General features: G+C 53.4%; 1 protein-coding gene and 1 long non-coding RNA gene across 3 annotated transcripts in view; one reads left to right on the plus strand and one right to left on the minus strand.

Moving 5' to 3' along the window:
* PPL (periplakin) overlaps positions 1-18,770 on the minus strand; it is a 45,404-nt gene extending 26,634 nt beyond the window's left edge. The window contains exon 1 of one of the 2 annotated variants that reach the window (XM_027043295.2): positions 18,548-18,770. In XM_027043295.2, coding sequence (XP_026899096.1) covers positions 18,548-18,609 — 62 coding nt within the window. In that variant the 5' untranslated portion in view covers positions 18,610-18,770. The remainder of the gene's footprint in view (positions 1-18,547) is intronic. The other variant, XM_027043296.2, reaches the window with a different exon arrangement.
* Positions 18,024-25,449, plus strand: LOC113594879 (uncharacterized). Its single transcript, XR_008294686.1, has 3 exons — positions 18,024-21,055; positions 21,329-23,600; positions 24,894-25,449. It is a non-coding gene; the product is annotated as an uncharacterized LOC113594879 (long non-coding RNA).
* Positions 25,450-26,089: the final 640 nt, after the last annotated feature.

The following is a 26,089-nucleotide window of genomic DNA, read 5'->3' on the forward strand; positions in this document are numbered from 1 at the left end:
ACAGGCATGAGTTCCAAGTCCAGATAGGGCATTTTCTGCTTGGACCATCTCAGGCAAGCACCTTTCCCTCGAGGTGCCTCAGTTTACCCATCTGTTAACAGGAGATGACCACCAAGGCATCACGGTAATTTGATGATGCACATGCTTCACCAGACATCAGGCATGTTCACAGGCACCGCCTCGACAACACCCTCACCCCAAGCCCCTGGGAAGGTTTGTGTGTCACTTTATGGATAGGTTATAGGAAACCAAGGTTCAGAGATGTCAAGGTGCTTGCCCAGCGTTACACAGCTTGTAAATGAGGCTCCCGGACTCTCTTCTCAGGCAGTCTTGCTCCACAGGCCACTTCGTCAAACACTGGGCTCACAGTTCCTCACAGGGGCACTGGGAAAAAAGTCACAAGCCAACCTCCAGCAACAACTGCTGTCCCCAAAATACTACGAGCTCAGATTTACTTTCCACACGCCAGGCTCTCCACTCATTTCTTACTTAATTTTCATGACAACTCTGGGAGGTAGGTGTTGGCCCAGTGGGTAATCATCTTATTATCCCCACTTTGCAGATGTGGAATCTGAGGACCAATGAGTTTCAGTAACTTTCCTAAAGTCACACAGTAATTAAGTGTTAGAGCCAGAATTCCAACCCAGGCAGGCCCCCAAGTCGATGCCTTTAATGACCCCATGTGACAATCCTACAGGACTGCCAGCACATCCTAGGCATGTAACAGATGAACTTACAATGCCAAGTGCCCTAGGCCACAATGGGATATCACTTCTCACCCACTAAAAAGGCAATAATCAAAAAGACCATAATGATTTGGTGACAAGGATACACAGAAATCAGAACGCTTGCTCACAGCTGGTGGGAACTGTAAAATGGTGGGGCTGCTTTGGAAATTCTGGAAGTTGCTCCCTCAAAAAGTTAAACCTATGGGCGCCTGGGTGGCTCAGTCAGTTGAGCATCCGACTTTGGATGAGATCATGATCTCACAGTTTGTGAGTTCGATCCCCGTGTCAGGCTCTGTGCTGACTGCTTGGAGCCTGGAGCCTACTTCCGATTCTCTGTCTCCCTCTCTTTATCTTCCCCTCCCCCGCTCATGCTCTGTCTCTCAAAAAATAAATAATCATTAAAAAAATTTAAAAAACGAAAATGAAAACAAAAGTTAAACATAAAGTTGCCACATGACCCAGCAATTCCATTCCTAAGTATCTTCCCAAAAGAAATTGAAACATAGGTCCACATGAAAAGTTGAATCAAACACAAATGTTCATAATAGCACTATTTACAAGAGCCCCCAAATGGAAACACCACAAATGTTCATCAACCGATGAATGGATACACAAAATGTGGAAGATTCATACAATGGAATAGTACTCAGCATAAAAAGGAGGCATAAACTGACACCTGCTAGAGCGTGGATGAACTGCAAAACCATCACACTGATAGGAGATAGATACAAAATGTCACATACAGTATGACTCCATCTATATGAAGTATCTAGAATAGGCCAATCCATAGAAGCAGAAAGCATATTAGTGGCTGCCCAGGCTGAGTGGGGGCGAGGGGGTGGGCAGGAGGGCCGTCAAATAAGCTCTGAAGGGTTATGGGGTATCTTTTTGGGGTGATGAAAATATTCTAAAGCTGGTTGTGGTGATAGCTGTGTAATTAAAAACCACTTAATTGTACACCTTAAACGAGTAAATGGTACAGTATGTGGGTTATCTCTCAATAAAGCTGATACCAGGGCACTGGGTGGCTTAGCTGGTTAAGGGTCCAACTTTGGCTCAGGTCATGATCACACGGCTCATGAGTTTGAGCCCCGCATCGGGCTCTCTGCTGTCAGCACAGAGCCCGCTTTGGATCCTCTGTCCCCCTTTCTCTCCGTCCCTCCCTTCTTCTCTCTCTGCCCCTCCCCCACTCTTGCATGCTCTCAAAAATAAACATTGAAAAATAAATAAGTAAATACATAAATAAATAAAGCTGAAAACGAAAATATTGTCAAGTGCCATTTTTAAGTGATAGGGACGTGTTTCTTCTTCTGCCAACCTCTGAGCCTTCCTGCCTTTTATCCTGTTTTCCATGAAAGCTAGACCAGTCCCAGCCTATGCACAGCTGTCTGGAAGATGCTGGTTAACACGAAGAGTCCACCACTTGCCCATCGGTGCTAAGCAAGTCACATATAGATTAGTTTCTTTAATCCTACCAGAGCCTGCAGTAGCCATGTTCTCCAACTTTACAGATGGGGAAACTGAGGCACAAAGTGATTCAATAACTTGGCCACAGTCTGATTGCCAGAAAACAAGGAGAGCTGGGGTTCTAATCCAGGCCTCTGGAACACAGTCCTAGCACTTTTGCCTTGTGGGTTTGGATCCTGAATGAGAGCCCCATAAGATCCTGCATTTTGGCCAGGAGAGCCCAGGGCAGTGTTCTTGTGAGAGCTCAAAGCCTCCTGCCAGGAGTGCAGGAATGTGGGCAGGTCAGGAACTTGCAGGGAGGGGGCACAGATCCCCAAAGGGCTGGGAACTGGCCTGGCAGGTCCAGCTTTTCATCTCACTAATAAGCCCCACCGGGGCAGCCAGATGGGGCATCGGCCTGACTGATGGAGACCAAGATACAGCCCTTCCCCACCACCCCCGTCCAGTGCTGTTGCACCCACAGAGATGACAATCACCGGCTGAGCCAGGAAAGCTGAGGTGCCCCCACCCCGGAAAAGGGAGGCAGGTCTGAGTGACAGGCTTAGAGAGGGACACACCCAGCCTCCTTCTACTTACCCAGAAGTTTAACATGGACACAGGTTCTCAGGGCAGTGGCCTTTGGCACTAGAAGGTGTCTGGGAAGCCATCCAGCCTCACCTGCTCATTACACAGATGAGCAAACCATGGCCCTCGGAAGCAAAGGCCCCTACCCAAACTCATAGAGGAGGTGGCCAGTATCTGGAGCCAGGTAGGGTTCAAATCCTGACTGTGCCAACCACTGGTATAACCTTGGAGAAACTGCTTGATGTTCCCGAACCTCTGTTTCACCATCTGTAAAATGGGAATAGTCCATCCTCCCTAGCTGAGTGAGGTGGGTGGGGGAGGGTCAGGAACATTTCTAGAAACACCTGAATCGAGTTTCAAAGACCATTGTGGGGTTCATGGACCGAGCTGGAGGTTCAGGGCAGCCTCTGGAGTCCCCAAAGCAGATCAGAGATCATTTAGGTGCACGAGTGGGGTGTCCCTGGTTTCACCAGTGCCTAATCAGTATGTGGTGCCTAGGAGACGTTTAAACAGTACTCGTTCAGTGAAGGAACTCAAATTATCCAGCACATTGTAGGGTCCTCACGAATGGTGAGGATGACCATTCATTCACACAACACGTGTTCATTGCACTTGTACTCCCCACGGTGGGGGTGCCATTCACAATGCACCTGAGCCCTCACACTGCTCCCCGAGCTGTGCACACGGACTCCTGCTGCCAGTGGCACTTGGTTCTGTAAAACAGGTTCCTTCTGAAAAATCAGTAAGTTCACAGTGGCAAGGACAGAAGCCATGTCGACAGGGTAGAACTCCCGACACTGGGTACCAAGGAGGACACAAGATTGCTTCCAAGGAACCCTTTCCAATATATGACCTCCACCTCATGGCTAGGAGCCGGCAGACAAGCCCAGACTGCGGGACGGTCTACAAAACACCTGACCAGCCCTCTTCAAAAGCATCAAGGTAACGAAAGACAAGACTGAGGAAGTGTTAGCCCGAAGGAGTCAAGGAGATGTGATTTTGCTAAATGCAATGTGAGGTCCTGGAACAGAAAAAGGACATTAGGGGAAAACTGGGGAGTCAGAAATGAGTCTATAGTTTAGCTTTTTTTTTTTTTTAGTTTATTTATTCATTTTTGAGAGAGAGACAGTGTAGTGTGAGCAGGGGAGGGGCAGAGAGAGAAGGAGAGAGAGAATCCCAAGCAGGCTCTGCACCATCAGCACAGAGCCTGACATGGGGCCCAAACCCATGGGCCTGACCCGACTGACCCACCCAGGCACCCCTAGTCTATAGTTTAGTTTTTAAAGAAAAGTTTCCTTCTAGATTTCTGGGTTTTCTGGCAAACCCCTACAGGAGCGGATGCTTCTTGGTGATGGGAATGGCATCCGGGACAATCCCCTATGGATAGGCAGAGAGGAGGTGGGGTGCCGTGGCCCAAGACCCCACCTGGTAAAGGCTGGTGGGACTCAGGATACAGCTGTCTCCACAACAGCCCCCTCAGCCCAGCCTAGGTGCTGCTGTGAGGGCTGCACAAGCAGGTGGGGGTCACTGGCAGATTGGGACCCATTTCTCCAGAGAATGGGCCCTCATTTTCTTCACCTGGGCTGAGGAAGCCAGAGTCTGGCAAGGGCCCAAGAGGGCGAGGGTCCTGTCCAAGGTGCCCCATTTATATGGCCTCGCCTGTGAATGAGACTCCTGGCACAAGGAAGGAAAAATGGGGGGCAGGCTGGTCAGGAGGCTACCTGGCATGTCCTCAGAGCCCTGGGCCAGGTTTGAGGACACGTTGAGGGACAAACAAGGGCTTTTTGGGTCTGAGCCGCAGGCGCCAGCCTGGAACAGGTACCTCTTTGTGTCCAGGATGTACTCAGAGCATTAAAACTGCAGGGAGAGAGTGTGAGAGCCTTAAATGGCATCAGGTACTCCATTCTCTCACCAGGAGTTAGAAACTCAATAACCACAGTCCAACCTGCTTTACAGGTGGCCACTCACAGCCCAGTAGGTCAGCAGCAATGTGGGGAGCTGGTCAGCTGGCCAGCAGGGGTGCTGTCCAGAGAAATGGGGACAGAGGTGGCACCCAGGTCACCTAGACACCGTAGATGGAGTACACGGGCAGGAAAAGAGAACACAGGCATCTCAGGAGACACTCATCCACCCCCCACCCACCCTCCCCCCCACCGCTAGGCCCCTCTTCCCACTTTAATTCTGTGCAGGTGTCCCTCACCCTTTTCCACAGCTCAAGGGGCAGTATGGCCTAGTGATTAAAGCACCCAGAAAGAAGGCAGCTGGCCTGGATTTGAATCCTGTCTCAGTCCTTACTACATTGTGAATTACTCAGCCTCTCTGAACCTCAGTTTCCCCATCTGTCAGTGGGGGTCATCACAAAACGCATGCCACCGAGCTGGGCCAGGGGTTAAATGAGAAAATGCTGCTGCATGGGACAGCCCGGGCTCTCTGCTTCCACTTGGGGTCACTGTCCAGAGACCTGGGCTCCTTTTAAGGAGCTGATAAAAGCCAGCAGCCCAGTCCCAATGTCAGAACCCGCTGGCACCGGGAAGCTAAAGAAAGCTACTGTGCCATTCACGCTGATCCTCGTACAAGCCAAGACATGCTCTGGCTCCTCCTTGAGGATGTCGCCTCACCTAGGCACGGGAGCTTCTCAGGTAACTTCAACATTTGGACATGTGTCCCCCAGTCCATGCAGGGAGAGGCTGGTGTGCATATACGGGCAGTGAGGCTGCTGGGAGGGTGTGGGTCCCAGGCCTGGTGGGGCCGAACTATCTTGGGATTGGGCTTAGAATCAGATGTGGGATTTGAAGGCCGTGGGTGTTTCCACCACAGGGCTTCTGTTGTTCTCAAGACTTTCCCGTCTGCAGGAGGGAAACCACACAAGCGGCAAGATGGGCCTGTCTACCTGGTTGTTCAAGCAGAACCCCAGATGCCCGCCTTCCCCTCCCCTGGTTCCTCCTGGGAACCAATCTCCTGTGCCTCCACCCTCCCTGTGCTCCACGGTCTCAACCTGATCAAGGCTGCTGTCGCTCACCTGGACCACTGTCCACGCCCAACCGTCTCCCGAGCCAGCGTCAGGGCATTTCAACAATGCAACCAGATCTCACCACCGTCCAGCCTCCAACTTGCCAGGGCACCCAAATGCTCCTACAGGACCCTCAGCCCTCAACCTGTGCCCAGCTTTTTCTTCCTCAGGGCTTTTGCAGCGGCTGTGCCTTCTACGGGTCTCTGTCCCTAGATCTCCTCCGGGACCATCCTGGCTAAGACTTGGTTTACTGGCTACAGGCCCATTGGACCGCTCAGCCTCTCTATCTCCTTCCCGAGCCTGCTTCCCAGCCTCCGCCCTCCACGAGAGACCCAGGCCCTCCAAGGACACTGCGAATGACCAACCCTCCAGCTAGCAGTGACAGCTACCCTTGCCGTCTTCAGCCCTCTGTGCCCAAGTCATGCTGAACCAGCGGGCCCATTTGCCTCTCTATCCTGCCTGCAGGGAGGAAAACTGAGTCATCTTGATGCAGGAAAACAAACGTGGACTCTGGTGTTGGTCTGACCTGGGTGGGCTCCTTAGCCTCCCTGTACCTGTTTTCTGTGAAATGGAGCTAAGACTCGGTCCCACCCCAGGGGGCTGAGACACTTCAAGGAGACAATCCCTGTAAAGCACCATGGGAATGGCTCAGAATCTCTGGGCTTCGGTCTGTTTTGTCCATTGCCATGTGTACAGGTCTCAACACAATGCTGGTCCCAGCAACGCGTCCATGAGCTGTGCCAGCGTCTGGCGAAACTCAACGTGCCATTTCCTCTGCCCACTTCAATTTCCTCATCCATAAACAGGGTTATGGTGTCTACTAGCAGAGTGGCAAACGGAAAGACACATTTAATAGGTAGGAAACGCCCCCAAGAGAGGGTTTGGTACTATGCCCCTTTGCGTTCAAGGGCACTGCTGTGTAACAGAAACAGGCTGCGAGCCATGTTTGTAAGTTTTTCTCACAGCCACATGAAAAAAGTCAAAAGAAATAGGTGAACTTAATGTTTACACAATATTTTCTTTAACCTAATATATCTAAAAAATTATTTTGACAGGTAGTCGACAGAACATAATTTTTTTTTAATGTTCATTTACTTTGAGAGAGAGAGAGAAAGAGCGTGTGAGCAGGGTAGAGGCAGGGAGAGGGAGGGAGGGAGGGAGAGAGAGAGAGAGAGAGAGAGAGAGAGAGAGAGAGAGAACACCAAACAGAGTCTGACATGGGACTTGATCTCACGACCGTGAGATCACGACCTGAGCCGAAATTAAGAGTCAGAGGCTTAACCAACTGAGCCACCCAAGCACCCCAGAACATTATTAATGTGATATTTTACAAGCCTTTTTCATATCATGTCTTCCAAAGCCCAGCATGTAGTCTTAACATGCAGCACATCTGAGCTAGTTCTAAGCACACTTCATGTGGGCAGTGGTTCCCAAGGAGGACGGTGCAATTTTAGGTGATTCTGTGCCTTCCGGACCACTTGGCTCTAAGCCCGTCAGTTCTTCCATAATAAAGCTCAGGACATCTAGTGGTCCTGCTCAGAGCCTGGTACCTAGGGACACTTAGTAAATTATCATTCCCTTTGCTCTCTGCCACTATCCCACCAGACCAACTCAGGCTGCCCAGGCACCTGTCCCAAGGCCAGGCCTTATCTACAGGTTCCTGGCTGTCTGACTTCAAAACAATCCAGGGCTCCCAGCTGTACCCAGCAGAGCATGGCACCTAGGTGTAGAGTGCCAGGGCACATAACCAACAGCCCCATGACCTTTCCAGGCCCCCAGAGCTGCAGCATCCTTGGCCACAGGCCACAAGTCAGAGTCAGGGGCATTTGGCTAGCTTCCTAGCCATCCCTCCCTTCAGGCAGGCCTCTTTCCTGTCCTGGCCTCTTTCATGACCTGCCACTCTGGGAATAGATCACACCCCCAGAGACAAGAAGTGCCACAGCCCTGCCATAAGCCCCTGCCCCAGCTGTCCCTGCCTGCCTATAACTGCTCTGTCCCCCACTGGTCACAACCCAACTTTCTCTTTCTGTGTGTAGAGATGGGGTGTGGTAGGCACAGGTCACATCTAGCGGGAACTGCCCCCTTTTCTTGGCCAGGACCACCTTGTCTTCCAGCCTGAAGTCAGCCCCCCATGTTCCCCTTGATCACGTCTACTGTCCCTCCCTTTTGGGGTTAATTCTGTCTCAGTGGGTGTGCACAGGAGTACGGGAAGGGTAGGCAGGAGGCATCAGCTTTGGAATGTCTGGAATGCATAGGAGTGCACACCTCTCCCCAGAACCAGCCTCACCCATCCCAGAGCCCAGAGAAATTACCTGGCTGCCTGTTGGCCAGGGTCATCCTCGCCTGGGTCCTGCCTGCCTCTAGGGCCAGCCAGGGCATAAGCAGCTCCCTAGGAACATCCAGACCTGGTGGAAGGCTTATTTCTGGTGCTGGGTGTCCTTCAGCTCCCGTTTTCTTTATTTATTTTTTTTAATTTTTTTTTTCAACATTTATTTATTTTTGGGACAGAGAGAGACAGAGCATGAACGGGGGAGGGGCAGAGAGAGAGGGAGACACAGAATCGGAAACAGGCTCCAGGCTCTGAGCCATCAGCCCAGAGCCCGACACGGGGCTCGAACCCACGGACCGCGAGATCGTGACCTGGCTGAAGTCGGACGCTTAACCGACTGCGCCACCCAGGCGCCCCTCCCGTTTTCTTTAAATACTGCCTGGCTGACTGGGGCACCTGGGTGGCTCAGTCGGTTAAGCCGCCAACTTCAGTTCAGATCATGATGTCAGTTTGTGGGTTTGAGCCCCATATCAGGTTCTGTGCTGTCAGCCCTGAGCCCGCTTCAGATCCTCTGTCCTCCCCTACCTCCTCTGTGCGTGCACTCTCTCAAAAATAAACATTAAAAAAAAAAAAAATCCTGCCCATTAAGCTATAAACTTTTGGACAGAAAGAATGTAGTCACCTTTTGGGGGGCCCTTTGTTGCCCTTCATTCCAAGCCTTGCATAGGCTTGGGCTCAATAAATAGGTATTGAATTGAGCAGATGTTTTATTGCATGGCCGCAATTCCTACACCCCCATTTTCCAGATGAAGATGATGGAGGCTTGGAGAGGATGAGAAACCCACCCTACATCACACAGCTGGGAAGTAGCAGTGCCTAGATTTGAACAGACTCCAGAGCCACCTTCTCAGAACAAGGGGGACATCAATACCAAACCACAAAATGACAGGGAGACACTGGGGATCTAGGATGAATCAACAAGGTGTTCACCACACAGGGAAGGCCTAGTGATTTACATCTCGTTGGCGTCTTCCTTGATACAATGAATCCTGCTGGTTGAGTAATAGTGGTGGCAAATGAGTCTGAGAACTTCTCCCAAGATGCCACCATGAGGGGATCCCAGTCTGTCTCTCTGAGCAGGCCTTTTGGGAGGAAGGAGTTGGCGCAGAAGGAACACCTCCCTGGGCCACACCCTACCCCAGTGCCTGACACACGTTTCCACTCTGATTCTCCTAACAACCCCTCAAGATTGGTACTAAGTGCAATTGCTCCCAGTGTATAGACTGAGCCTAGGGAAGAGGGGCAACTTGCCTGGGGCCATTGGGCTAGTAAGCATCCAGACTGGTGACTACCGTGACCCCAGTCAGTTTTCCAGGGAATCAGTCATTGCTGAATAAACTTTCACCACCCCCTCCCAACTCCTTGTTATCTCTCCACCCCCAAATAGGCCCTTCTCCATTACCAGCCCCTGAGACAGGAATTATTAGCATGCTATCAAACATCTGCTCAATTCAATACTTATTTATTGAACCCCAAACCTATGCAAGGCCTTGAATTAGGCCATCCCACCCCCAAAAAGATATGTAAGCTCAAAGTTTTATAACTTAATAGGCATGATTAGAAAAAACACCCTGATGACCGTAATTGCCTGTGCCAGGGTATTTTCATCCACTCTGTCCCATTCAGGTCTTCTATCCTATATTAATTGTGAAAATATAGCTTGATCCAATAAAATGCAGAGAAGGGCCAAAAAGAAACAAAGAGAAAGCATGATAAATAGGAAATACAAACTAACATGGCAGGGATAGGTCCAAACACATCAGTCATTACAATAAACATGAATGAGTTAAGCTCTCCTATTAAAATAGAAGACTCTTGGGTGAGAATACAAAAAACAACAACAAAAAACAAAACAAAACAAAAGCAGTTCTGTGCCATTTTACAAAACACACACCTGAAACGGAAAGATGCAGGAAGTTTGAGAGTAAAAGAATACAGCACAACAGACCAGGCAGCTGCTACTGAAAAGGCAAAGGAAAGCAAGGTGTGCATACCTCAAGGACAAGAGGGGTGGAAGTAATCAGTGTAAATGTGTGGTTTGTGCCCCTGGCTACCCAACAGAAGACTGAAGTGCGAGCTCCACCCCAGAGATTCTGACTTCATCAGTCTGCGACACGGCCTGGACATCACTTTTAAAAGCTCCCGCGATGATTCTAATGTGCAGCCAGGGCTGGGAACCAGGAAACAAACCACAGCATTGTGTCGCAGTGTTAAGGGGAGCAGATTGAGGAAGAATCCCCAGATCTCTACAGGAAGGAAGTCTTGTAAGAAAGCAGTACACAGGAAACATCCAGTAAATACCAGATTGATTGGTCAATTGACTGATACTCTCCTTACTAGAAACTGCCATGGTAATTAGGCAGTAAAATCCTATACACCCATCTATTAATCCTGGGGAAGTATATCCTAAGCTGAGAAGATTGCTGGTATAGTAACTGTGGTTCCCTTTCTTGGTGACCCAATCTGTTTCCACCCAGTGAAGGCCACCCTACCTCCAGGCCCATGTCAGGCATGTGCTTTCAGGCTCTCATAACCCCACATGTGCAGAAGTTCAAGCTGCCGCAGGTAATACCAAGGCAAGTCTTGAAGATTTTTACAAGGTTTAAACAGGGCTCCAGGGAATCTCGGTGCACCCAGGTGTCAGGACATCATTCTGGGTTCAAGACCAGTGGTCAAGGAGTGCCAGTCTCCATTTATTAAGCACCGACTACATGCCAATCCTCTCCACAGTCTTACACTCCTACAATTCAGACTCAAAACAGACCTTCCACCACCGTTTACTGAATACCTACTATGTGGTTGACACCGTTCTTGGGGGGTATGGAGTGACTGTACAGCATGAAGTGACTGCCTTCATCAAGCCCAGAGAGGGGCGGGAATGAGGCCAGCGGCACAGCTAACAAGCAGCACACCCAGGCCTAAAGGGCAGGTCTGCGGCTCCCAAACTCAGGTTCTTTCTAACTCTACTCACCATGCCTTCTGTCCCTGCCCATGGGCCTCAGCTTCCCCCTCAGGAACAAGGGGGCATTGGTTGCCCATTTTATACTTGGGAAGAGTCAAGCTGCTTATCTGGGGCAGCCCTCTCAGTTCTTGGCACAAACTCTGAATGCTTCCTCAACTTTCAGTTGGAACCACAATGTCCCTGTGCCCAGGATGGAGGGTGGAAACCATAAAAGTTATGAGTCTGAAATCTGAGCCCAGGCTGCTGGGGCAGCAAGGAATTCTGCACAGGACTGTTTCCCTGCAGCCACGCAGCTTTTCAGGGTCAGCAGACAGCAGGTGGGGCTGCTAGCCAGTGAGCAGCCGGGCGCGAAGTCAGACCTGACACACTCCTCGCCCAGCAAAGGGTGGGCCAGGCGGCCAGCTGGCACACTCCAGCACTGCTCCCAGCTCAGAATGCCCATGTTAGAGCAGCTCAGATCTTCAGACAGCTACTGAAACTCTGAGCCTCACCTGGAAGACAGAGATCTGGGTACTATTACCTCAGAAACACAACGAGATCATAATTTAGAGCAGCTCAACCCCAGAGCTTCTTGTATGTTCCCACCTGTGGGGGGAAGGTGGGGGACGGTGCGGGGGGGGGGGGGGAAGGGTGAGGCATCACGTGCATAAGCCTGAAAGGTCACCAGTGAACAAAGTACCCTCCCCACTTCCTGAGACTTTCCATTTGTGTCTCCCCATCCAGAACCATCTTGCTTGCTCTCCATTCTCGCTCCTCTGGCCTCAGCACCTGTCCCTCCTGAGGTACCTCCTCCTCTTCCCTGAGACCCCTTCTCCCACTATTGACTGGACTCTGAGACGCTCTCACACCTCACTTTAAAATACCTGAACTGGGGCGCCTGGGTGGCTCAGTCGGTTAGGCATCTGACTTCGGCTCAGGTCATGATCTCGCGGTCCGTGAATTCGAGCCCCGCGTCGGGCTCTGTGCTGACAGCTCAGAGCCTGGAGCCTGCTTCAGATTCTGTGTCTCCCTCTCTCTCTGCCCCTCCCCTGTTTATGCTCTGTCTCTCTCTGTCTCAAAAATAAATAAACATAAATAAATAAATAAATAAATAAATAAATAAATAAAAGACCTGAACACTCATGGTCTAGCTCAAACACACAGAGAAGTACAGAAGAGAATCCTACCACCAAGTCTTAGCTGATGTTCTCACACTACCCTATTTGCTCTGGGTTTTGTTTACAAAGAAATATGATGTGATCACCTCTTATCCCTTCAGCCCCCTCCTCTGGGGTAGGGTCATTTTAAAGCTGCTGGTTTCCTCCTAAGCCTGTTTTAGGCTTTCAGTACCTATCTGTGTCTGCATCCAGAAACATTACATTGCTTTGCATGAATGTTTTTTAAAATGTACACAAACATACTCTTTGTATCCTTCATTAACTTTGTCCACTGATGACTTTTCATGCTTACGCGAGTGGGAGTGGATGCATACCTCCTCTGCCGCATCCCTACCCCTCTCCCCGGTGCTCTCCTGTTCCACCTACCTCCTGGGGGGTCCTCCAGAAACCCACTGGCTGGGCCAGGGCCCCTCTGCCTTCACTATCTTAGCACTTACTACCGTGCATTGTTGCTGCTGCCTGTTTACGGAGCACACAGAAGGTGTGTGGACAGGGACCACAGTCAGAGCTGTGCTCTATCCAGGCCCTCATTCTGTTCCCCCCCCCGACTTTCTTGGTCAGTGAGTGTGTGCATGCACATGCCACTGTGTGCTCTGTGACAGGTTTAAGGAGGGGAATCTTAGCAGTCCCCCATGGCTCACCCTCAATCATGCATTCAGGACATGTGCTGCACCAGCCAGTCTCGGGGAGGGGGACACGAGGAGGGGAAGGAGACAGAGCTTCATTCCCATCTGCCCAAAGGGGCAGGGTCAAATGGCTACTGAGCTAAGACCCAGGAGATGGGCAAGACAAAAAGTTAGGGAGGGCTTCCCTAAGGAACAGAGACCAGCCAAGAGAGAGGAAGAGAAATGAGCCAAAAGGGGTGGGAAGGGCATTCCAGGCAGGAGGAACAGTGTGGACAAAGGCCATGTGGCTGGATGCAGTGTGGAAAGGACAGGGTGAAGGGCACACATTTGTGCTATGCAGGGCTGCAGCAACCAGGGCCTGGGAGCAAAGGGAAGCCTGGGGCAAGGGTTAAGCTACAGGGGACAAGATCAGATTTGCATTTCGCCAAGAGCTCCCTGGCAGCCATGGGGAGAAGGGACTGAGGTGTCAGAGTGGAAGCACAAACTATGAAGAGGCTACTACTCCAAGTACGCCAGGCAAGAGGGCCTGGGCATTCCAGCTACGCTGGCAGGCCAAGCGGATGAAAGTGCAGGGCTGGCCCAGCAGCCTCCTGCCTGGGGCCCAGGGGACTCCCTTCCCAGGCTCAGGAGGCTAAACGCAGGACCACCAAAAGCAGAGAGAACAAAGACCAGAGGCCACTTCCTTCTTCCCCCTCCAGAGACAGGCTGGGGCAGGCAGGCTGGGAGACTGGCAGGTAGCCTTGCCTGGAGTAAAAGGAGCTGGGAATCCCAGGTCCTTGCTTTGAAATGCAGCTTCTTCTCCCCGGGGCCTTCTGGGTGCCCCTCACCCCTCCTTAGGGTGTTGCCTAAATGGTATGAATTGAGCTAAGCCTCTCCCCCAAAACTTCCTGTCCCTAGATGGTTGCCCCTGACAATGCTTGAAAGGCCACAGCAGCCATTCTAAAGGTTCAGTGCTGTTCTGTTCTGAATCTAATTTATCAGGTCTCCTTCCCTCTGCCAAGAAAAAGGACTGGGCAAGTGAGGGCAAAGCCAGAGAGAGCAGAGGCGTGACAGGGTTGCTGGGGCGGAGTCAGGGAATACAAAAGCCAGTGACTCCACCATCTGGCCTGGGGCAGTCCCTGGAGACAGCTGCCAGCAGACCCAGGTGTGGGTGGGAAGACCTAGTTTCCCTTCCCAGGGGCTCCTGGGCCCCCCAGCATCAGCCACCTGTGAACTATGAGCCCAAGATGAGCGCCTTTACTCTTGGCCTCAGTGTCATCCTTTGTGAAAGGAGCCACAAACACCAGCCTGGCTGTCACGGTGTCAGAATGAGAGGCTATAATACCCATGGCCATGCGGGGCACACAGTAGGTGCTTGAGAAATGGCTGGGCAGATCACTCCAGTACAAGTCTCCCATATGGTTGGAAGTGGGCTTTGCTGACAGAACCCTCTCCAAATGGCTCCGGGCTTTCCAGCTGTCGCTGATTAAGGTGTACATGTGTGTCTCCAGGCGTCTGAAGTGGGGGCCACATGAATGTTAAGGGGACTGGATGACAGTCAGCTGAGCGCCTGCCCCACCCAGGGAGAGGAGACCAGTTAGTTGCATGGGCTCAACACTGTCCTTACTCTTAAAAGTGTGTATTGTATTATTGAGTGCTCACTGTGAGTCAGGTCTGGGGCAGGGCACCCAGGAACTTCACCAGCTGGGGGTTGCTATCATCAATCCCATTTCACAGATGAAGAAACTAAGACTGAGAGATGTTAAGTGACCTGCCCAAGGTCACACAGACACAAGAGGCAAAACTAAGGTTTGAAGTCACATCTGGCTGACAACAGACTCTGGGCTCTGAACCACAAAGAGACTCAGGGCACCGTAGCCAGTTTCTAGGAGGGCATGCACCCCTTTCACCAGCCTTTAAAGCCTAGGGCCCTGCCTCCCACACAGGGACCTCCCCTTTAAAACCAGATGCAGCCCCGGTGAGGTTGAGAAGCAAGTCCAGGCTGCTGGGTGCTTACTGGGACACAGGTCTGGGTGGAGGGGCAAAATTAGTCCCATTTTACAGATGAAGAAGGTGAGGCTCAGTGAAGGTAAATTTCTTTGCCAAAATCAAACAGAGGCAGAATTCAGTTTAACTCCAGAGCTGAATCTTAACTATTCCACTCCTCCCGATGACAGGTCAGACACCTCCCCAGGAAGTCCTGCCAGATCTCCCAGGTCTCCACCCTAATGCTGACAGCTCTTACTTCAGACCCATCAGGGGCACCAGAGCCGATAGGCTACAGACCTCGTACATCCAGCTTTCTGTCCCACCACGAAGACATGGTCCGGTAAGGCACACTTGTAATTAAGGTTAACTCCATCAGGTACAGGAAGAATGTCAACATCCCCTCCACGGCCCCGCCCCGCCCCACCCCACCCCACCCCCGCCAGGAATGGCAGACCTAGAGCTGTGAAGTGCACAGCCTGTCCATCAGCATCCGGTTCAATCCCAAGCACACGGTAGGTGCCTTATCTGCACTTGCTCAATAGTTAAAATCACCACAGCTATGGTACATTGAGGCCTCCTACACCTTTCAACTCTTTCCCTGTGTCATTTCACTTAATCTTCATGCTAATGATATCATCAGGCACGACCTATGCTTATGCCCATTCGACAGGTGAGCAAACACTGACTCTGAGGCCAAGCAGCTCACCCCAGATTGCATAACCAGGAAGGGGCAGCTGGTAGGGGCTGTACTCTCAACCAGGGTTCAGGACAGTGGGAACAGGTCCCCTCACACCTTCCCTACTGGGCTGGATACCCATCCTCAGCGACCGGCACCATCAGGTCTGACCCTGTCATTAGCTCAGGTGTGAACATCACCCCCCACACCTGTTATTAGGAACCAGGGTGACAGGAGCAGCGGGGTTCCCCCATCCTGGCCCTCCCCAGTTTCAGACGCTAAAAGGCTGACAAACAGGGAGGGGCGGGTTTTCTCCAGGAGGGCTCTTCTGTGACTGCCTGGGTGTGAAGGTCACAACTCCTGGCTTCTTGGTCCTGGGTCCCCTCAGCTGGCAGCGGTGATGCTGAGCCCCTGTCTGGGTACTTCCTACGTGCCAAGGGCATTCTGTCTGTTGTCACATTTGCTCCCCCTAGGGCCCCATGCAACAGACACTTAGTTGCACCATCTCTGCTTTGCAGATGAGGAAACTGAGGCTCAGAGAGGTTCCCTGATTTGCCACGGCAGCTGTAGCTGAGCTGGGATCACAAGGGAGGCATTCTGCTCTCAGGGGGAGAGCTGCCACACACTTTTCCATGCTGAATTTTGCTGGCAGCCCCACCTTCCCTCAAAGGAAGCCCCCAAAAAACTCGGGGTGAAAGAGTAACTTGAGGGTCAGTGCCCCATGACCAGAGACCACATCTGAGAGCTACAAGGAGAGTGCCAGGCACCAGGTAACACTCAAAGATTCTTGCTGAGACAACGGGGCAAGAGGCTGTCTCCCAGCCCACAACTCAGTCCATGAACTTGTCCCCATGAATGGGAAGGGGCAGAGGGGATGCACTGGTCTGGTGAGACCATGTACGGAAGCACCTGGCCCCTACTCAGGACTGTGTCTCTTCCAGGCCATGGAACCCAAAGGCAGAGTCTCTCCATCCCATCCTGGGGAGAGAATCAGGAGGGCTTCCCGGAGAAAGAAACCTCAAAGCTGACATCTGGGATCAATGGCTGTCAGCCAAGGGCAGAGGGTGGCTGCTTTGGGCCAGAAGCATGCGGGGAGGGGGACAGGGTGGGGGATAGAGAGGTAGGACTGAATCCTTGCCACCCCAGGCCCTCAGAGTCCACGCAGCTCTAAAGGATGGGAATTCCTTCCTTCCTATCCTCTGTTGGGAAAGCCAAGCCCTTCCCAGTGTGTATGAATTCATCCTAACCTTGTTAGGTCCAACCTTCTATTAGGGGCACCAGACAGAGGGCTGGAAGCATTGGGGTCCGGAGAGATGGAAGAGGCAGAGGGCAGGGTGAGGCCTGGCCCGTCTCCTGGTGTGTGGGTGTGTGCATGTGTGAAGGATTGGAGGGGCCCAAGTCTTGGTGGGGGGAGAACAGAACAGTCTTCCGTGGCTGGCACAGAGTATGCGATTGTGCAATGCCCCAGAGAACAGCTCGGGGACTGGACGGGACCCCGGCGAGGTTTGAGAGCCAGCTGGACCTAGACACAGAGAAACAGCATGCAGGGCCCTGCCTAATCTCTGGGGTTGTGAAAGTCTGGGGAGGCTGGGGAGTGGGGGACTTTGGAAGGGGAGAAAATAAATGTCTCTGAGCTTGAAGCAGAACATAGGAGAGATGGGGACCCTGAGATCACAGGGCGGTGCAGTTTCTGAAAAGGCTGGAACTCAAAACAACGGACTGCCCACACTCCCCTGCCAGTGCCCAGGCCTGCCTGCACCTGTCTTAAGGGTCTGCCTGGGCTGGACCACAGGGGTACTGTGACAGCCCTGACCAGAGTCTTCTCACCTTTAGCTGGTCCTGGAAGGGGGTGAGGATACCTTGGGGGTGGATAGTCCCAGGCACGGGGGCTGTGCAGTTTGGAGTCTCCCACCTGAATGAAGCCCTTTGTCAGGAGAAGCTTGGTGAAGTGTACCTTCCTAGCCAGGAGCCCCCACCTCATATTTGCTAGAGAAGGGAAGAGGCAGGGGTCAAAGTCCCACCCCTTCTCTCAATCTCAGCATCTCCAAGAGGCTTCCCTAAACCGGTTATTAAGTGAATACATCAGGCTTATCAAAACGGACGTGGGCTGCAGGCTCAACGCAAACACATCAAGACAGGTCATTCCCTTCCCAGGCCGCCCTGGGAACCAGCGGCTCAGAGACGCCGCCAGTTTCTGGGCTGGGGGGGTGGGGGTGGGGCACACCCCTGACAAGTCATGCATCGCGAAGGAGGCCCCGACGCCGCCCAGCCACCGCTCAGACCCCAGCACGGCTGCCAGAGAGGGGGGAGGAAAAAGGGGTGCCTCAGCCAGTGCCCCCCATCCACTGACCCCACACACACCGGTTTTTCGTGCTGAATCTCGGGAGGGCCGGGTGGCAGACACCGGCAACTGCTGCGGGAGGTAGCACACAGACCACCACCCCACCCCCCACTGTCCCGCCACCCCCAAGCCAGAAGCACCTGCCCGTTCTCCAAGAAGCGCTAGTGACGCCCGCCAGCCCCCGTCCAACTCAATTTCCCTTCCCCCGTGAGCCCCTAGACGAAGCTTCCTGAGTCCCTGTGGCACCCCCACCTTGGGTGTAGGGTCCTCGGACACACCATTACCCACCCCCGCGGTGCTTCCCCGTCGCAGGAGAACCCCCAGCGCAAGGGCGACCCTGGGACACGGAGGTCCCCTGTACTTCAGCTCAGTTCCCCGCCCTCTAGGTGCCCAACTGAGCGCTCCTCGGGGCTCCTGCAACTCTCCGGGGCCAAGTATCGCGTCTCTCTTCGGTCGCCCCCAACCCATCGCCATCCCCACCCTGGCAGTGCTTCCCAGCTCAAGGGGGGGGGGGGGTCCCTCGGGAGCCGCGTTCCCGCACGTCGCGCACTCCCCGCTCAGCTCCCCGCCCCCTCGGCCGTGCTTTCTGGGCCCCCGGCAGCTGTCCAGGCCCGGCCGTTCCCCCCCCGCGCTCCGAGAAGTGCTTCCCCACCCAGGGCTCCCCACGGCGCGCGGGTTTCCCGAGGGCGTCCCGGGAGCGCCATGCGGCGCCTCCTCACCTCCGGGTCTGCACGGTGGGGCTGTATTTGCCTTTGTTTCTCTTCCTGAAGAGCGAGTTCATGGTGGCGCTCGGGGTGCGCGGGCGGGGGCGGCGGGTCGCGGCGCCGGGCTGGCAGTGGGCGGCGGGCGGGCCCGGCGCGCACCGAGGGGCAGGCAGCGGACACAGGTGAGCGAGCGGCGGCGCGGGAGCCCCTAGTGCGGCGCGGCGCGGGCGACCGGTCACTACTCACGGGGGGCGGGGCGCCCGCTGGCCTCCGGCTGTCCCGGCCGCTCCCCGAGAAGGTGGCGCTTACCTTCCCGGAGGAGGGGCCACCGGGCGGGCGGGGCTTCCAGCCCCCTCGGGCGCGCGCCCTAGGCCTGGTGCGAGCGAGTGGGGTGCCAGGCCAGGGCTGGGGGTGGGACACGCGGTCCTATCCGGACACCGCCCACCCACCCCGGCCCCCGCACGCTTGTGGCTGGCAGGTGGGCAGAGGCGCTCCGCCAGCTTTCCCGGGCACACCCAGCCCCACCCTCACACCCCCTCCCCGGGGGCCCCGGCGCGCCCCCTGGCTGAGGGCCTTCACCTGGCTCCCGGCTGCCCCTGGCGCGCAACGCTCGCCTCTCCTTGGCTCACACCCAGGTGTCCCCCGCCCAGACAGGTGTGGCAAAGACCTGACGGGTCTCTGTGCCTTGGATAGCTCGTGAATGACACTCAGGTGGTAATAGTGTCAATGACGACTGAGAAAAGCACGCACCTGTCGCGCATCAAATCCCCCAAGACTTCCGCCACAAACGGTCAGCTGACACCTGGCAAGGCTGCTGACCGTTCCCAGCCTCAGTTTCCTTATTTGCCAAACAGTGATAACAACTGCCCCCAGCCCAAAAAAAGGTTAGTAGGAGAGTCCTGTTGAGATTTCACAGAGTACGTAACACGGTGCCTGGCCCAAATGTGCAGGAAGTGTGGCTGTCATTATCAAGCCGAATCCTTTGAAACTTGAATAACTCCAGGCCCTGGAATGATGGAACCACTTCGTGGCTGGTCATAAAAGCAGCTGGGTTCTGGTTCAAAATAGCCATGTTACACAATTCTGCCAGCATGTACCCAGGTTAAATTGTGTGCCACCGTGTGCCTGGGTTAGACAGTGGGCGTCTGTGCACCCAGATTAGGCATGTGCTACTCCAGAAGCCTGCAGTTGGGCAGTAAACAGTCTGAGTGAGCTCACATGGGGCCCAGACAGCTGGGAAGGAAGGTTCACGCCACTTTAGAGGGTGCTGGGGCTGGGGTCTGAGCCCAGCTGGTAAGGAGAAGCAATGAGGTCTGCAGGGCAGGGAGGCAGGATCCCCCACTGGGGATCCAGAGTCCTCAGGCTAGTCCCTTCCCCAGATGTTTTTCTTTATAAAATAAGGACGTTGGTGGGGATGTTGATCCCCAAGGGCTTTTACTGCCCCAGACCTCAGAGCATCTGAGAAACACAGGTTCCTTTAGGCCATCTCTTGTCCCTACCATTTAAACACTTCAGTTTTGAAGTGTTACAGAGACGCTAGGAAAAACTAACTCTTTTTTGTTTGTTAATGTTAATGGCAGAGAGAGAGAGAGAGGACAGAGGATCTGAAGCGGGCTCTGCACTGACAGCAGAGAGCCTGACGCGGGGCTCCAACTCACTAGTCGTGAGATCATGACCTGAGCCAAAGTTGGATGCTCAACTGATTGAGCCACCAGGCACCCTGGAAAACCTTATTCTTAATGAGGCATCTGTGGGTGAGCTTAAGAGGGTCTGTGCATCCTTATAGCTTCTTTCAAAATGTGCCCATTTGTGCATTTTTCTTGGGGAGGGCCTACTGCTTTCAGTGAGTTTCTTCCTTCACTCATCCAGCTGATACTCAGTAACACTCTTCCAGCTGCGGCTGCCTGGTTCCACTACAAGATAAGAAAAGGGAAAAGACAAAACACAGCAAAGGGCCTTTCTCTTAAGGGATGGGGCCTGCAGGGCACCAAAGGACTCAGGTCCAGCCAGCTAACATTGGGAACAGGTGTCAGGGAGAAGCCAAGGTTTCAGATTACAGGTGTGGGTGGAGGCGGGTGGATTTGGGGCCTGAACACTAACTCAGCAGAGTTTACCCGCCCACAACCCCTTCGCCACAGCCCAAGTGGGCCTTAGCCGGGGCCTCAAGAGGAAACCTTGTTGATCCCTCTGCTTTTGCCCATGTGGCAACTCTGCCTGTAAACCCTTTCCTTACTTCTCTCTCTTGCCTATCCCTACAGGGTGGCTCTCACATGGGAGCTCAGCATCCCTTAAGGGATGTTCATGGAAGCACTGTTGCTATGGAGAAAGCTCCGGAGACAACCTGATGGTCATGGGGAGAAAGTGGTTAAATAATCCACGGTGTATCCACACTACGAAACTATGCAGCTGGAAAAGAATGAGGGCCTGATGTGGACACACTTAGCCAGGCACCAGAAGTACAGTGCGAGGAAGAGAATATACATATGTATATGCACAGAAAGCTTCTGGAAGGATCCACAAGCTGTGAGTCCCCTTAGGGAGGGATGACAGAGAAACCTAAATTTTCATTGTATACCCTTTTACAGTATTTGGATTTTATTTTTTATCTATTTTTATTTTTAAATGTCTCTTGATTTTTTTTTTATATGTGTTTGAATTGCCTTTTCAGTTACTTTTTAAAAACTTGTTTAAAAACGACTGAAGTCTGGCATTCCCTCCTCCCAGAGCCTTCCCTGATGACCCTCTTCTGCTTCACCCACTACCACGCTCTAGTCAAGTAACCTCTTTCCTTTTCAGACTTTGTTACTGGACCAGGAGATACTGAGGAGTAAAGATCATGAAAGATAGGAAACTTGGGGGGGAAAAGACCCTGTGCTGAAGCAGGAAGCTGCTCTCCCCTCAAGTTGCTGATAGTCTAAGAGCTGAGACAAAGATACACCTGCCAAGTTCACCTGGATGAGTCTGGGAGGTAGAAGAGCCTTATCAGAGCTCCAAAGATGGGGAGGAGCAGCCTGGGAGACCTGGGTTGGGGTCCTCGCTTGGTCTCTGTCAGCTGTGTGGACGTGGGCAAGTCATCTTGCCTCTCTCAGCCTCAGTTGTCCTCATCTGTGAAATGGCCACACAATGATAGCATCAACCTCAGAGAGCAAGACCCCATGGGTTGTCACCCACTTAGCACACCCTCTGTCTCTAGTGATGGCTCAACAAATGGGAGGACATTACATCCATAGCTGGAGGCTGGATGCTTGTGGCACTGAGGGGTACAAGCAGTTACAGGAACTCCAAGCGGTGTCAAAACTCTAGACTTCTCCCAATTTCTGAATCTCCTTTCCCCATACTTCTTAGAAAGGTGAAGGTCGGCTTTGGGGAGGAAACCGGGCTGGGGGGGTGCTTCCCGGTTAGCCTGCTTGTAGCTCAGCTGCTGAGTAACAGTCATGACACTGATTATATTAACGCCGTGTCTCATTTATTGAGGATGGACTCTGTGCCAGGCAACATGGCATGTGCCCAAAATGCCTCAGCTGATTCCTTCTCCCCCACGGACCCCCACTGGGTGAAGCTGCAGGTGGGGGGGGGAGACCAGCCCTCCCCACCTGGGGCAAAGCTCTCTTATCTCCTGTTCCAGGAAAGAGCATCGAAACCCTGCGAGGCCCAGTGCACAGCGGGGCTGGTTCCTGGGTGAGCCTGCTCCAGCCCTGAGCTCGGACCCCCACCCACCTCCACCCTCCCAGCCTCCCGCTGACTCAGCTGGGTCAGGCCCAGGAGCTTCGGGGAGAATTAGCAGATTCAGGGAGGAATTTGGGCTGTGCTTCACCATCCTCCCCCTCCGTTCTCTCCAAGCTGGGCTCCAAGCTGGTGCAGCTCTGTGTGCATGCACACGCGTACACACGTGTGCACGACACTGGCTTGTGGGCAGGCCGGATGGGGTGGGAGCTGTGTTCTGGCCCTGTGCATCCTCCTCTGGGCAGATGGGATTTGTTTGGTTCCGCAGAGCCCTCGTATGCCAAGTGACTCATCCCTCTGCCGACCGGGGGTGGGGGCTCGGGGGAGGGTGTTGGCTTTCCTCGGGTTTGCTTGATGGTTAAACCCACGGAGAGGGCACCTGCGCGGCCATCCAGTTCTCTGGCAACCAGGCCACCCTCGGCCCCTGAAGCCTGTCCCCTCTCTACAGCTGGGCTAGGCTGCTGACCCCCGGAGGCCACTACCTTCTGAAGGGTCACCCACCCCCTCCTTGTTTGCGGTCATTGTTTCCCCAGCAGCTGGAGAGTTGTTCACTCACTCGCTCACTGGTTTGGGGTGTTCCTGCGAACCAGTCTGAAACAAGAAGGGCAACATTCCCCCAGCCCCAGAAAGAGGGGTGTGATGGCCCAGCAACCCGTTCCTTACCACAGCCCCTTCTCCTCCCATCCTCCCGTGGACAGCCATCTCCTGTCTCCAACTGTATGACCTCACCTCCACCTGAGGAGCATTTAAAAATGCAGATTCTAGAGTCCCCTTGTTGGGCGGGTCTGGAAGGGCCCTGGGAATCTGCATGTTAACAAACAACTTCCCCCAGGTTACTGAAGCAGGTGGTTTCTGGGCCACCCTGAGAAACAGCTGTGAACAGAAAGATGCGGTACATGCTCAGGCCCTGGTCTACACCCACCTGGGAAGAGCCCACAGACTGTAGCTTGAAGCCAAACTGGGTTTGAATCCTGACTCTGCCACATCCACCTGTGTGTCCTTTCAGAGGTGGCTTACCCTTCTGGAATCTTGGTTTCCCCATCTGTAAAATGGGGAAGAGCCAGGGTGCCATGATGCATGCCAAGCACCTGGCATGGGATCCCCTCTTCTCCCCACTCTTCAAGGGGACAAGAGGGGAATGGCCCGGCTTCACCCTGTGTTTTGTAACATGTATTTACTTTTCTTGCAGAACAATGCAAGGGATGGAAAAATCACGCTGGCTCTCCAGCCCAGATGGGCTGACTCACACTCAGTCCTGGGCTGGGGGCCTGGTGAGCTCCCCACAAAGCCCTTGGGGCCAGATGGGAGGTTGGACCCTGGCAGCAGAGGCAGGAGAGGGTCCATGGTGAGTCACCCACTCTGCCTGCCCCTTGAGTCATCCCCCAAGAATGTGCCTCCGGCCCCTACCCGCTGGGGGCTCCTGGCAGACTGCCCCATCCTGGCCACCTCCCCACTGCCTGCCAGGCAGCCGCACCCTGCTGCCCTCCCAGAGAGCCATTGCTCAGAGGACCATCCTGCCAGCCCTCTCTAGATGCAGGTGTATACCTATAACAGCCATGTCTATTGTCCAACTATTGAAACAGCTCCTGACAGTGGTTGAGTAGTGGCCACTCTGAGGCCCTGGTGTCCCTTGGCAGCCCTGGCCCTTCCCCCTCAGGACCCAGTCACTGAGGGGTTAACGCTTGGCTCTGCAGGGGACCTCTCAGCCCCTGCCCCACCCACAGGCTGGGACCCACTCTGACCCAGCATTACTATCCCCTCAGTCCCTCTTGCAGATCCAGGCCTCATACGGAACCCTGGATTGCTTTCCAGTACAACCTGCTCCCTCTCTCCAGACACTTCATTTCCAGCCCATCCCTGGGCCTCTCAGCCAGGCTGTAAGGGCCTCCCAGTGAGGAAGTCACGCCATCAGGGAGAGAGCGGAGCTGGGTGGGACCAGACAGGCTCTGCCAGGCCTGAGATCCCCACAGGACAGGCTGCCCAACCCTACCCCAAAACTGCTATCCTCCCCTAAACACCCAGCCTTTCTTCCTTCTACCCCGCCTTGCGGGGCCCTGCCAGGGCTCATGCTGCCCAGACCGGTAGGGCTGCATTTCTGGGGCCAGTGTCCAGGGTGTGACAGCCCCTGGGAATGGCCAGGTCAGAAGGCCAGAACCCCATTTCCTCCAGAGTCTGGGGGCCTGAATGATGGATAAGCTAGGCCACGAGTGGCAGAACACAAAATCCAGTCAGGTTTTAGCTTGAAGCCAAGCTGGGTTTGAGTCCTGACTCTGCCAGGTACCCAGGTATGTGACCCTGGGGAAATGTCTTCACCTCTCTGAGCCTCAGTTTCTCCACCTGAAAAGTGGGAATATTCTGGCACCTGCTCCATACGGTCTTGAAAAGCTTCAGTGAAGTAAGACATGTAATATTAACAATCACAACTTTTGCTGCACTATGTGCTAGGCCCTGTGCTAAGTGCTTGGGTTAGGGAGTTGGCCTAGGTATTCCAGCTTAATTGACGTGTGACAGCCATATAATAAAGTGTATATATTTAAAGTATACCATCCAGTGGATTTTGACATCAGCACCCAGTGGTAAAATTATGGCCACAACAAAGATGATGAACTGGCCCTCCTTCCTCTCCCCATTTTTCCAGATGTGGAAACCAAGGCTCCAAGATGTTAAGTGCCTACTCAAGGTGGTCAGGAAGGAACTCAGGATTTAAACCCTGCAAAATGAGGGGCGCATGCATGACTCAGTCGTTTAAGTGTCTGACTTCCACTCAGGTCGTGATCTCGATGTTTGTGAGTTCGAGCCTCACATCGGACTCTGCTGACAGCTTGGAGCCTGGAGCCTGCTTCAGATTCTGTGTCTCCTGACAGCTGGGAGCCTGCTTCAGATTCTAAGTCTCCTCCTCTCTCTGCCCCTCCACCACTCTCACTTGGTCTCTCTCTCTCTCTCTCTCTCTTACTCTCTCTCAAAAACAAACATTAATGGGGAGCCTGGGTGGCTCAGTCAGTTAAGCATCCGACTCCGGCTCAGGTCATGATCTTGTGGTTTGTGAGTTCGAGCCCCATGTTGGACTCTGTCCTGACAGCTCAGAGCCTGGAGCCTGCTTCAGATTCTGTGTCTCCCCTCTCCTTGCCCTTCCCATGCTCATGCTCTGTCTCTCTCGGTGTCTCAATAATAAATAAAGGTTAAAAAAATTTTTTTTAATAAAATAAACATTAAAAAAAATAAACCCTGCAATCTGAGCCAGGGCCCTTGTCCCCCACCTCTGCCACCATTCAGCAGGGTGCCTGGTACAGTGTAGGTGCCCAATGTCATTGTTGAATGAACGAATGAATGAGAGGGTCAATGCATGATAGTGTTCGCAGGGAAGGTCCACAGAGGAGGTCCAACCAAAGGTGAGTAGGTCCTGAGTCAGAACTATGGTATACAAAAGGTGTTCAGATGAACAGAAAGCGTTCGTTCATCAAATATTTATTAAGCACCTACTATGTGACAAGGCCTGTTTTAAGCACTCAGGATACAAGGTCAATTACAACATATTCAGGTTCCTGTCCTCAGGGAGCTCACTGCAGAGGGGTGGGGATGGGGGATGGTGTAAGTTTAATGCCACCTGTGTGTGGATGATGGCACCTGTCCTGTGTCCCCAGTGATGGGGTACCCCAGACAGACAAAGTTGTGGAGGAGGGGCCTGGAGACACTGTGAGGAAAGCAGTCAGACCCAAGGATGAGGGTGGTTGGAGCCCTGGCAAAGCAGGGGAGGGAGATCCTTGCTTGCAGGGACCCTGGTTCCTTCATCATACTGCCTCCCAGGCATCACTGACATTTCCAGAAATATCAGGC

Source organism: Acinonyx jubatus, chromosome E3 (genome assembly GCF_027475565.1).
Source record: "Acinonyx jubatus isolate Ajub_Pintada_27869175 chromosome E3, VMU_Ajub_asm_v1.0, whole genome shotgun sequence".
Taxonomy (NCBI): domain Eukaryota; kingdom Metazoa; phylum Chordata; class Mammalia; order Carnivora; family Felidae; genus Acinonyx; species Acinonyx jubatus.